This window comes from Amphiura filiformis, chromosome 3, assembly GCF_039555335.1.
Source record: "Amphiura filiformis chromosome 3, Afil_fr2py, whole genome shotgun sequence".
Lineage (NCBI taxonomy): Eukaryota > Metazoa > Echinodermata > Ophiuroidea > Amphilepidida > Amphiuridae > Amphiura > Amphiura filiformis.
In genome coordinates, this window is record NC_092630.1 from 69,783,428 (window position 1) to 69,797,624 (window position 14,197).

The 14,197-nt window shown below is 33.8% G+C and overlaps 1 protein-coding gene across 3 annotated transcripts in view; it reads left to right on the forward strand.

The window, feature by feature from the left end:
* LOC140149040 (cyclin-dependent kinase 17-like) overlaps nucleotides 1-14,197 on the forward strand; it is a 146,840-nt gene that overhangs the window by 116,811 nt on the left and 15,832 nt on the right. For all 3 annotated transcript variants that reach the window (XM_072171187.1, XM_072171189.1, XM_072171188.1), the window contains exons 7-10: nucleotides 1,709-1,771; nucleotides 2,565-2,688; nucleotides 5,693-5,813; nucleotides 12,228-12,474. In XM_072171187.1, coding sequence (XP_072027288.1) covers nucleotides 1,709-1,771; nucleotides 2,565-2,688; nucleotides 5,693-5,813; nucleotides 12,228-12,474 — 555 coding nt within the window. The remainder of the gene's footprint in view (nucleotides 1-1,708; nucleotides 1,772-2,564; nucleotides 2,689-5,692; nucleotides 5,814-12,227; nucleotides 12,475-14,197) is intronic.

Genomic DNA, 14,197 nt, shown 5'->3' on the forward strand with positions numbered 1-14,197 from the left:
TGCTGCGTACCTCATGGCATTAAAAAGGGCACTAACGATGCGACTATGAATGTGAACATCGGTGTGTGAACATCTGTCGTCAGGTGACAACATCAAGAGGTCCAAATGCAAAGGCTTATGGGATTTACCGAATAGGTGAATTACTCATTTTGAATAGGTTCTAAATTTGCATCAGAGAAGGGAAACATTTGATTTGTAAAAATCTGGCAGCAATTTTGGCTGTGATGTGTAGTTGCAATATCCTTTTGTAGACTGTTGCATATAGTCAATGCCATACTCGATGCCAGTACTTTACGAGGTACTTGGCATATATTTCCATATTTGCATAGGCTCTAAATGTACTTTTAAACTATTAAAAGGGGGAAAATATTTTGATTTGCACAAATCTGGCAACCTGATGTGTAGTCTCTATATCCATGTGTAAACTTTTTCTTAATTTGCCCTGGGTGCATGACATTCAGGGCTAGCAGCCAACCTGTCATATCCCATTCAACAAACGCTATATTATGCTTCCATTTCAAAGTGTTTTTTCTTTAGCTTTTATCTCACATATGCTTGCGCCATTTTGCTTTGATCATTTATTGCATTGGATGGCTATTTGATAAATTCTGATCAAATATGACATTGACGTTGATTATTATTCATAATAACCATGACGACGTAATAAATGGAAAATAATATTTTGCCAAGTTGAGTGACAACATAGCTTCATTTAATATTAGTTATTCTGTCCATATTTGTTGACATTATCAATCATAATGAAATTATAGAACGACTGTTACAAGTCATATAAAATATATGACGATAATGAACATACTTAGTTGTAGAATATTAGTAAATTTGTTTGATTATTCTGCATGAAATGAATAATATAGGCAGAACACATGAAACACAACATGTACTATTTATTGCTTACAATGAATTTAGGCTGTACAAACAAAGTCAAACATTGACATTAGTAAACAATTGCAAGTAATATTAAGCAGAGTGCTGATTGTATAGAATGTATTAATGATGTGAGGCATGCTTAAATTTCAATCAATATTTAGAAAAGATTTTTCATCTTTTGAAAGGAAATGTTAATGGTTGTTTTGTAATTTAAAGTATAATTAATTGGAAAAGAATTGATGGAGACATGAACCAATTCACTTCTGATTTCTGGCCACAAGTTATTTCGCTGCATCATTAAATTATCAGGTGGGAAATTTTGCTAAAACCGAAAAACAGAAAGATACGGCTGTCCGTTAAGGTGACAGAAGTGCCTTCTTAGTGTGAAATTGGATTTGTAGGTACAAGTCATTAATACTGCACATGCTATACCAAATTACTGTTAGCCTTTGATGAGCGCATACAAATGTGATATGGAAAAACAGAGGCATGATCGACGGGAATTATATAAATAAACATAATTTTTCAACAGGTTTATTATTTGCGATGGCGAACCTGGTGAAAAATTATGTTTATTTACAAATGTGATGTTTGAAAGTTGAAGTTCATTCATATATTTCCACTTGGCAACAGCAGATTGCCTCAGCAGCCAATCGGAGACAAGTACATTTCAACACAGTAAATAAGTAATGTATTCTTAAAAAAATGCTTTCGTATCCAGGCTAGTTGTGATTACCTACTCCCTTTTAGGTTTCTCAGATTCTAAGAAATGTTTTTACAGTTTTGTCTAATTTTGTGTGTGTGTTTTGTTGATTTACAGGAAAAGGATTTGAAGCAGTATATGGATGACTGCGGAAGTATAATGAGTATGAACAATGTAAAGGTAGGTGTACAGAATCAAAATCAATTATTTGAGTATTTAAAAACTTGTCTCAAATAATAAGGCAGTGACAGGGAGAAGATGATCAAGAGACAGGGCTATACCATAACTTTGTTGGGCACTATTCAGTTGGGCAGCTGACCGGTAAAAGTTACCAATCAGACGCAAACTATTAAATACCTGCCTGTACAGTATTTGTGAAGCTGTCTTAATTTCTTCTAGTGAGGTATATAATTTGTTCAATTTACCAATCATTGGCTGTCTAGCTGTAATGAAAAGATCCCTACCAGGAAATAGAAGCTGTAGTCTGGATATTGTCAAATCATAGTTTCACAAGAATACGTAAGCAAAAAAACCAAAAACACACTTTATGAAGATATACCAAGATCAAAGAAACCAAATGCAAAGAAAGCTACTTCAAAGTATCAAGTTTGATTATTTGGTTTCATGAATCAGTAAGTTATTGTTTTATTGGTTTTCTGAAAACTTTGACATTTTAGGAGGTAGATTATTCCTTGTCAAAGTTCTACGTCAATTAGAAGTGAAATGCTATAAAAATATTTATAGATGATAATGAAGGAGTTAGGTTTCATGGTTTATTTTCATAAGCAACACAGAAAATTGCAGGTTTAAAAAGGACAGTCCCACACAAACACAATACAGGAAGCAATGCAAGTCAAATATAAGTGAATATGGTATTTGTTAACTTGCCTCATGGCCTGCATCTCAGTATGTAACCTAGTTCTAATTTCATTTCCTTTATATTAAGTGATTGATTTTTGTGGTTTGTTCACAGCTATTTCTATATCAATTATTACGGGGTCTAGAATATTGTCATAAACGACAAGTACTACATAGGGACCTCAAGCCACAGAACCTACTCATCAACGAGAAAGGAGAACTCAAATTAGCAGACTTTGGTAAGACTTTGGTATTGTAGCAGACTATGAATGATAAACAAGGAAAACAAACATTTACTCAAACAAGTGCCTTGTTGCAATTGTTGTTTTCATACAATGTAGTGTCTATTTCAGGACCCATTTCACACGAAGACTTTAAATATCAAAATGTATATCATAAGAACGTTATTATCGCATGATATTTCATTGCACTGAATGATGTGTTTTCATTTTGTACATTATTTTTTTAACAAAATAGAAACTCCTGGGAAAAATACAATAAGTTACACGTATGAGGTGCCAACTCAAGGAGCAATCATTTGACTTCAGAGATTAATGAAGCGTGTCAGGAGCCATTGCAGTTCAGACTTACCAAATTTAATCATAGCTTTCATTAATCCAGAGTCAATCACCCAAGTGATTCTTTGCCATTCACCCTATAATCTATGCTAGATGCATATAGATACCTGGAATACATTCAATAACAAATTTGCAGGCAGTGGGGACCAGCATTCTGAAAGATGGTCAAAAATTTAATTTAGTAGCCAAAACGTTTCTAATCTACCTTGTAGGACAAATCAACCATGCCAAATAAGACACCCTTTGTCTCTGTACCATTAGTGTCATGTGAGCAGGACCATATTTGGTAAGCTTTCAAGTTGAAATTTTGCCCAATTTTTCTCAGTCACTGATTTATATATGATATAGGAAATGATCACAAATTGTAATCAAAATCTTTCCACATTAGCCAATTTAGTTACCAAAATATTCCAATCATCAAATGTCAATTAGTATGCTAGATGCTGGAAGTAGGCACGGTGGCAGCGATGTAAAGGGTTCACAACAAATAACTCCCCCCTAAAATTACAAAACGTTTTTTTGCATAACTTGACATACATTTCGTGGATTTGAAAAATTTAAAAACCTGCGAATAAAGGAATTGTTTTTCTATCCTCCCAACGTTTGTTCGTCTGAAAATCTTTTCGTTTTGGCCAAAAACAATCATATTTTCTAAAAATGATGCTTTCAAAAAAAAGTTGCACTTTTCAACATCGTCATTTATGTCCAAATTAGCTTCAACAAATCATTATTTTGCACCACGTGATGGTTGCATGGGTGACTAAAGAGTTCAGAGACAAAAAGGTGAAGGAAAAAACCCAATTAAATCAATCGTCACATTGTTAACGAGAAAGTTTTGTACATTACATGTGTGGGATGTTGAAAAGCGCAACGTTTTTTAAAGCATCATTTTTGAAAAAATGTGATTATGTTTGACCAAAACAAAAAGATTTTGAGAAGGGATAACTTTGGTAGGGTAGCAAAAAGATGCCTCTATTTCCAGGTTTTTAAAGTTTTCAAATCAACAATATGAATGTTAAGTTATGCAAAGAAATGTTTTGTAACTCCTAAATTGATTTTACCATTTTTGAAACACCGGCTCAATAAAATCTTCTAGAAAAACCCCGCACATGTCAATTAGTCATTGTTTTATACTTCAAGATGATTGCATAGGTGACTGGGTAATCGTATACATAAAAATTAAAGAAAACAAAAACACCATTAAATAAATCAAAACATTGATATCGAGAATGTTTTTGTACATTAAATGTATAGGATGTGGAAAAGTGCAACTTTTTCTGAAAGCATCATTTTTGGAAAATGTGATCATTTTTGGCCAAAACAAAAAGATTTTTTAGGGAAAGAACTTTGGGAGGGTAGGAAAATGATCCCTTTATTCACAGGTTTTTAGATTTTTCAAATCAACGAAATGTATGTCAAGTTATGCAAAGAAATGTCTTGTAATTTTAGAGGGGGAGTTATTTTTTGTGAACCCTTTAGTTTGGAGAATGTGCATGGATGGAGCATGCATACTGGTGATCAATTTTTTTGGGAATCTATTGGTCAGCCAGTAAAATATCTTATTGCTGGAAAAGCCTTTTCCCTGATCTACAAGAAAATGACTTGTAGAGGAAAAACACAATTTTTGTTTAAACCTTATATCCATGTACACCTTTCAGTTGACTTTTTGTCTCCTTCAAATAAATGTAACATTAGAACCTAACACCTGACAATATTTCTGAATCTCTTCTGGATTTCTTGTTCAATTTCCTGCAGAAAATGCATCCTTTAAATTTATTGTGCTTTTCTTTTAGTTTTAAAGATCAGATCATTTAAAGTTGACAGTGTCGAAACTGTCAAATCAATGTGTGAAGCAAAGTATGCGATGAGGTTAAGATGTATGGTCATATGACAATCTTCAAAGATATTGTAACACCATTGTACATGGTATGGTCATCTATATGGCAATCTTTATCTCTACCACTGTTGTATATCAAAGCGTACTGAACTTTGCCATGAACATGAGGTTGTTCTTACTCCTAGAGGAAATCATTGTTTGAATCCAAGAAGGTTGGAAGTGCTGGATAATAATAAAGCACTTATGAGCTTTTTGCACTCAACTGATGAAATGCTTTGAGAGCACAGATTGGGAGGATGGCAAAGAAAAACACTTAGGTGGACACTTTTATTTGACAGAGGAATAGTAATTTTCAAAGAAATTCAAACAAAGATGAAAACTTGTAAATGGATGTGCTGAGATAAGTTGATTGGATTGCTTAAATGCAAGGTTCTAAAATAAACACATCACCATATTTTACCTGTTATGGAATGGATAATGTAATCATACAAGTATTGATACCTGCAGGAAAGAGGCGATATATGACAAATTAATTGGTGTTGCTGCAATATTTTTTTAATCTGTTTTGTAAATGTATATATAATGCTATGTGTAGTTTTATGTTACATTCATCAGCATATAAATGATTAATGAGCTTATTTTTGATTTTGACTGTTTGTAATGCAAAACCGTTAACTGTCAATGCTGCGTGGAGCACAAAAAGGATAACCACCTTTGTTTAACATTAGCAGTATAACATTTTTGTGTTCCAAACAGTCTTACTATAAATGTTATTATTAAACTCATCTACAAATTAAATGATATTTGTTTCTTGACTTCCCTAAACAGGTCTGGCCCGAGCCAAGTCAGTGCCCAGCAAAACCTACTCTAATGAAGTAGTTACATTATGGTATAGACCGCCTGATGTATTACTAGGAAGTACAGAATACACAACGTCAATAGACATGTGGTAAGTATGATGTAACAGATATCAACATCCCGAATTCATCAAGATGAAAACCCCATTTTGATGAAGATGATAGTCAGGGGTTTGTCAGGATAAAGAAACTGCCCATGCACAGACCTGATGGCTAAGATTTATGCTACCTGTGAGTGAATTACAAACAACAAATATTGAAATACTCAAAATGGTGACTGTTCCTCATACGTGACCATGAGAAAGCATCAGAAATACCTTCTTTTAGGCATTTGAAGGCTTTATATTATTGATCTGTCAAAAATTTTTTTAAAGGAAATTCTATTCTAAATTGATCTCATCTGGGATTTTTATTGGACAGGGTGTGGATGGCTTGGACATTTTTCAGACAGGCCTCCAAGTTGGGTTGGATGAGTCGCTGGTTAAGCCCTTGTGTACCCAAGTTTGAAATAAGTCAGAAATGGTGGATGAGTGTTATCATTAAATGAAATCTTTTGTTAACTTTTGAAAATTATACACACCCTACATCCAATTACAAGTGAAAAATCATCTCCATGCTCTTCCATATGGCTGAGATAATTTTATGTGTTTTGCTCTTCCATATGGCTGCGATAATTGTATGTGTTTGGATCTAAGCACATGCTTGCATCAAAAGCTCTTGTTGTTTTATTGTTTTAGCAATTTAGTTTAATGTCATTGTCAGTCATATGTTATTAGTAGTTTGGCAATCAAGTGTCAGGAGAAAGGTGCAATGACTCATCATGCTACATCACAATAATGGCAAGAATTACTAGTAGTTAAATGTGAAGCACCTTTATACATTCAGGGGCATTGAGCTGATAAATTGATCAACCGTATTGTGAAAACTAAAAAATGTCATTGCTTTTAAAATTTAAAAAGTACAGTTCTTGAGCAACCAAACTCTGATCTGGATTGACAATGCCTTTCAGCTGAAGCTATTATCATAATCATCAATTTACAACAGATAAAATTGAATAGAACATTAAATTCAACAACACTGTATGCCAATAAAACATACTTTCAACACAGCACTGTTGCATGTTACATTGTAAAGTGCAAGGACTTTGAATTGATCACAATTAAGATACCATTATATCAAAATTAAAGGGAGACAAATGACTACAGTATTTTGGCAAACACAATTCTAACAGCCCGATTTGGCGCTGTTTACAGCATAAACAAGAAGTAGTGTTCTGATTGGCTAACTGAATCACATCATCATCATATTGGCATCTCATTCACTGAACAAGCTGCGTAGCATTACATGACGTAGATGTAACCTATTTGTCTTACGCGAAGATTTGCAAAATACTGTAGTTGCTTGAAACAAATGATGGTAGTCCCTTGAGAATTGTGGCAGGTCATTATCGCAGATGATCTTGGTATATTCAGCTTACGAGTAGGAAAGGTATTCTAGCTGTAGCATATCCCAACACTTGCGCAAACTGTTTTTTTTGCCCCATGTCCATATTGTGTGACCTTGATAAGCTCAACCAAGATATTGGCGACCACATAAATCACACATGCGTGACTTAATCAAGGGAAATGAAAATAATTTGACAGAATTTGTTTTTGTTTTTGTTGTTTTTGTGTTACTTTTCCATCTTTTTTGATGGGAGAGGTAAATCAAACTGCAGTCAATAAAACACTCTTTTTGAAGACTTGCTAAAATTTTAAAATTGACATTTTCAACTTATGCCATATTTTCCTTGATGGGTTTGGGTTACACATTTGTAGTATCAATAGAGTGTACGCAATAAACCAACCGGAACGGTATAACAATTGAAATGGCTGCCATGTTGGAGGACAGTTCTACGAAAGCTTAAGATGACAGGTCTCTAGATCGATTCTACAACCATTCATACCTATAACCTGTTTTATTATATTATCATGCGAATTGACCTGTGGTACCTTATGGGAGACAGAATTTTATTTAAATGAGGATTACTCTCAAGAGTGACGTAGTATTGAATACACTCTATAGCAAGACTAACAGGTGGTGCAATAGTTGTCTACTGATGAACACAAGCAAAGTACAACACCAAGCTGCATACAGACTAAGTCTCTTACAGATTGAGTAACGAGAAATGGTTGGCACAGGGGAAATCAACGATATGGATCTCCTTTTTTGTGCTTTTATTATAAGATAAATATCAAGAACACCAGTATTATCGCATTCTTTGACACTGATCATATTTCCTGAAATTAGAACTTTGCACACAAATGTTCCATTAAAAAAGAGCAAAAAAATGTGTTGGAATTAGAAATAGAGGCTATGTTATCCAATTGATAAGTAAAATGATATGATGGACTTGTCAGGAGATCAGGATTAAAAACAACTTGTTTATTATTCTATCCAATTTACTTATTGATTGACTAGTTGAATCACTAGTTGATCAATCACCTGAAAGGGGAAAAAACATGGATTCTGTTTTTATATGACTCAGCAAATAATTATGTAAAAAGCCAACATTTAACATTTATGTGAAATCCAACAGTCAAATTATAGTCTACATTAATTTGCTTGATCCCATCACATAAATTTAATATAATATTCTTCAAGAGGTATTAAATATCATGACCATAAGCATTTGTTATTACATGTAAAATCAAAATGTGAAAAAAAAATCATAATTTTAAACCACCCTGTACCTTTTAACTATCCTTATTAGCTGCAGACACACACTGTATACCTACACCATTGACGTCACATGTACATTGTAAACTAGCATGTAATAGTATATGAAGCTACAGGGGGTATGTTGCAGGCAGACTTGCCTGATGAAGCCACTAACTGGTTTGAACACCCAAGTCAAGATAACATCACCTTTCTCTTTATGTCACAGTACTTTGTATTTCTATATGTGTTTGCCGCAGACAGGATGATAACTGATATCTTGATAATGGTGATGATTTTAATCACGCATTGCACATCTCCCTTGATAAGGCAAAAAAAAAATTGTTGTGTTGCCCTCAACCGTCCGACCCTAAATCCTGAAAAATCAGGGGTGCAATTTTTTTTTGAATGATGATTTTTACAGATTTGTTCAAAAACTCAATGTTTTTCACTTCAAATTAATATTTTATTGAAAGACTAGTCTTTAATTGATGTCTAACAGGTACCCAGAAGTCAAAATTGACAAATGTCCCCTAATTGAAGAAGCATTATTTAATATTTGAGGAGATTTTTTAAAACTGAAGGTTTAAAAAAAAAAAAAAAAAAAAAGAAATCCGACCGTCCGACCCAAATTTCCCATTTTCCCACTTGAGGGCAACACAACAATATTTTTTTTTTGGCCTAATGGTGATGTTTCTAATCTTTCATTGTATGCTCCACTTAGTATGTCATCCATAAACTAAGAGTAACAATTAAAAATAGATAATATATTATTTGTATCAGGCATGCACCAATACTTTATGGGTATGGTTTTTGATCATCTTGACCTTGAGCTTAATTTTCATTATGTTTTGATCATGGTTGTGATACATCGTCATCATCATCATCATCATCGTCATCGTCATCATCATCATCATCATCAACAGCAGTAGCATCATCATCATCAGCCACAATCGGTCCACTGCTGGACAAAAGCCTTGGCGTGTCTCCGCCAGGTGTTTCTATCTCTAGCCTTGCTGAACCAATTTACTGTTCTCCAATATCATCTCTCCATCTTTTGCATTGTTTTCCCTGGTTCCTGTTGCCAAACATATGTCTCCAAACAGTAATTGCTTTCTATAAACATTCTATAAATAGTGCAATGCCTTGTAATTTATCATATTCTATTTTTAATTTGGCCTCAAAATGTATGTTTTTAGTTCAGTTCACATTTATGCAAATACAATAATAAAATTTAATTTAGTTTACAACTGGCGAGCAATCTCAAATACTGGCAAGTATAACTACAAAAAGAACTTGAATCTAATAGAACAGAATAAGTGACAAGCTTTCAATTCAAAGAAATGTACAAATTAATTCTGCTAAGAATTACCGCATTGCTAGTATTGTAGTTGTCAGGAATAGAGGATTTGTGATGTGTATCCAGGCGCATGCATTTCCATTATTTTGTATGTACTGATTCAGTGACTTGAGCCTTTAAGGGAGTACAACAGTGCCTGAGCATATAAATATGTGCATTTATACATCTAAAGAAAATTCTTTTGTACCAGCTCTAACATAAAGTGCCATGCAATTCTATTAGCTGTCACGTTTGTAGCATATAGGTGCTATCAAAGCTTTCATTCATACTTTTGTGATGGTATGCATGCTGTCTTTTTATTGCCATATACCATTGCCACATTCCTCCACTGTATTCTGAATTCCACAATGAAAAGATGCTGTTCTAGCCCGCAAGCAACAAATCTTGATTGACAATGCATGAATTGAGACTCGATGGATTCTACCATTCTTTGATTAAAGCTTTGTCAATTGGTTAGACTTGACCTTGCTCCTTGTCCTCATATTTTTGTTTTCTTAAATCCTAAAGCCATTTCGAGTGAAAGCATTGTGGTAGAGTCAAAAAGCCGATATTGTCAATTCTAGGAGTTGTGTGTTTGATATCATTTCAGAAATATTAAAAGATGTGATATGAATTTATTTTTGAAAGCAGAGCATATGAGTGAAAGAGAGAGATGGCAAGAGGGAGAGGAGCGAGAAAGAGAAATTGTGTGTGATAAAAAAAATAGTGAGGGAATGCTCATAGTGAAAGAATGAAATTGGAGATGGGTGAAGGTGGGTAATTTATGTGGAAAGTAAAATTACTAGGGAAGAAATATTAAGCAAATGTAGGGCAAACAGATGGGATACAATAAATTTCTCTAAAGCACATCGTGCATACAAATGTAGGCTGTTATAGCTAAAAACTGTGGTGACAAAAATAGAAAGCATAAAAAAATGAATGCAAAAGATGTGAGGAAGTACAAAGCAAGAGAACTGAAGTAGACATAGTCTTTGGAACATTATGCCCCAGAGCCATGATCGTTGTTCCTTATATTTCAGTTTATTGGGTTTTTAAGGTATGTACAAAATACTAACAATAAAAGCCAGCTAGTGTTTAATTTATTCTGCATGCTGTTCTCACTGAGGTTATTATATAAATATTCTTTTAGTTGTCTTCCTTATAATGGTATTAACTACTTGGCACCATTATGCATTGCTTTCTAAGGAGTTTAACCAATGGCTGCCTTGTGTAATTCTTCTATTTAATATTACAATTTTTATGATATAGCTATATATTTTATATATCTAGCTAATTAGGGAGCGCACTAAATACACCAAATACAATACGAAAAGCTGATGTTCATTCACAAAAACAAACAAAAAACCAATAGAAATATGTACACTAAAATATAAAATAAAACTTATCAGTTACAATATTCATGAAAAGAACATAAGGCAGCATGTGTCGTATATCATGTTTATCATCTGAACTCTTCATGTACTTCTCTAATTTCACTTGCAAATGTTAATGAATTTATGACTAGGTTGATTAGATGTATCAAGGAACTTATCAGTCATGTAGATTGATCAGATTGTAAATTAATTCATGAGAGTATTGATGATATGGAATATGTAAATGATATATTGTAACAGTGTGTCATTATCATGGCTCATGTGCTACAATATGCTAAAAAAATTGCTTATATAGAAATGAAGTGTGTCAATTATGCAAAGCGTTATGTATTTTGTGGTGTCATATTATTTTCACTGTATCATCAATTTTTTGGTCAGTTAGTTATGTTTTTCTCCTTGCACCTGACCCCTTAAAACATTTTTGAAAGGAAAGCTTTGAATTGTCTTTAGTACAAGCAAGCAAGCAAGCAAGCAAGCAAGCAAGCAGCTAATAATGAATGAAATAACCACTGACATCTGCATTGCTTCTGTTAAAAATACTTCTGACTCCAGAAATAAATGAGCGCTGTCTAGCTCACAGATTCAAGCAGTGTTGTGCAAAGAGGGTCTACTTGTAGCAGAACAAACATGCTAGCTTAAAGGTCAACACAAAGAGTACTTTCAGTATATAGATTTTGATATTGGTAAACGTAATTGTATTTCATGGTCTTGCACAAGTCCAATTATTAAATTAAAAGAATAAAATTAAGAACAATATTTAACCTTTTCTTATATCAAATGCATAGACTTGAGTCAAGTCTTTGAAATTGGGTAATTAAAGAAATTATGCAAAAATTTCTCTTTTTGGTTCTTTTCCCTTTTTCAAAACCTTGACCAAATATTGAAATTTAAGCAGTAGTTGCAATAGGTCTAAAAGAAATTGTGTTTGATGTAACATTTATCTGACAAAACAGAATACAGCGAATAATAAATAAAACGGAATTATTATATTATTTGTTGATGTTGAACATTTCATTGTCACTTTGCCATTGTCAATATCATGAACCTGACACACATTGTTTGTTGATTTCCTTCAGGGGAGTTGGTTGTATATTCTACGAGATGGCTGCAGGCAGGCCGCTCTTCCCAGGCTCCACAGTAGAAGATGAGTTGCATCTCATATTCAAAGTGTTAGGCACACCCACGGATGAGACGTGGCCCGACATCTCATCCAATGATGACTTCAAGTCATATCGCTTCCCAAAGTACCCACGAGAACCATTAATAAACCACGCCCCCAGGTTGGACAACGAGAGTCTTCAGCTTCTTAGTAGCCTTTTAGAGGTGAGTTTGCTACAAATATGTCTATTATTTTGCAGTTAATATTAATGTCATATATGAAACTTGCACAGGTACCCAATTTTAGCTAGGCGATCTTGGGTTTGATCACTTACATATATTAGGATTATCACTGCTTGTGAACAGTATCAAGTTTATAATATATTGTAAAACTCTGATCCACTCAGGCCTATATTTGCAAAAAAGTATGGTATTATAGTATTAACATTGTCCTTACAATAGGCTCTCATAATAAAATATGGAAGCAGGGGTGCAAATTGTGATTTCTTCCTCAGGAGCAAAGTTTTTAGGCTCAAGATTTCCTCAATCATACCATGCATAAAATAGCTTTATTAGTCTTTTATTCTGCACTTCAAAAGATGAGAATGTTAACATAGCGTGTTTTTATAGAGCGACTGTATGTTGGGTCTTCGAGCTTCCAAAAAAGGTTTTACGATGTGGTATTTTTGGTATTTTACACTAGTTTGGGGTCAAGTTTGGTCGGACAGAGGCTCCTTTCCCCTTTTATTTTCCTTTACCCCATTCCTCTTTCATTTTTTGACAGAGGAGCACAACTTGTTTAGCATGTTTAGTGCTTTATGGTTCTTCTTTTTAAATTTCCTCAATATTTTCCAGTTTGTCCTCTTCCCAGTGGCTTTAGTATTGATACACTGAATTCCTTTATGACTTTTGTTCCCATAAAATCCTTATTGCTGCCTCTCTCTAAATTTCCTCAGATATGATTGCCGCCTCTCTAAATTTCCTCAGATATGAGCCCTGTTTCCACCTGTCTTCATCCAACTTTGTTTTTTCCTGTTAAATTACATAGAATACCTCCTATGGTGATGAATTGTAAATTTCCCCATATCCCATTTCCATATTCTAACACCAACACCTTCCTATTTTTTGCTCTTATTTCTTGAACAATAATGTGAATTCCTCCAAATTTTGCACAACCAGTGTCTTTAAAGATTTCCTCTCTTCCATTCAGTAGCTTCACTTCCACACAGCCCTCCCCTATCATCTTGTACCTCACTCTTCTTCATTTTCTTTCCTCTCAGTTTCCCTCTTCCTCTTCTCTTTTCTTTTCTTCTCTCTCCTCCTTTTCCTCTCTTTCTTTTTCTTCCCATGGTATTATTTCCTCAATTTTGACTCTTATTTCCTAGGAGCGGTGCTCCCCGCTCCCGCACAATTTGCATCCCTGTATGGAAGTGCCCTATGGTAATTAAAAAAACCATGTCGTCTCTAACCTACTTCGTTGTTACGTTATGAGATTTTGACATTTTCTTATATCTACTTCTGATGTGTTGCTTGTATTTCAAATGGAATATTTCTAATATTTAGTATTAGTACTGTCAGAGTGCAGTACATTAGACCTTACCACATTTATTTTTAGCATTAATGTGATTAACAATCAGTCAGCCTTGGCCTGAACTGATCTGACTGCAGGATGAACTACCAATTTTCGTACTTTTGTTTTACAGTGAATCAATAAATACAATTTCATTATGTGAGGTTTGTTTGTTAAAATTAAAAAAGGACCATTTACATAGTATATAAATATATCTTTTGTAATCTTATGAATTCATATTGAGTTTATACTTTTTTGGTATCATTTAGAATTGGGAGTTTGGTGTTGGTTTTAGAGTTCCATTTTAGAAGTTAAGAAGTAGATTTCTAAAATCCAACTCTAACTCTAAAGCCAACTCTAAACTCTTTCCTACAAATT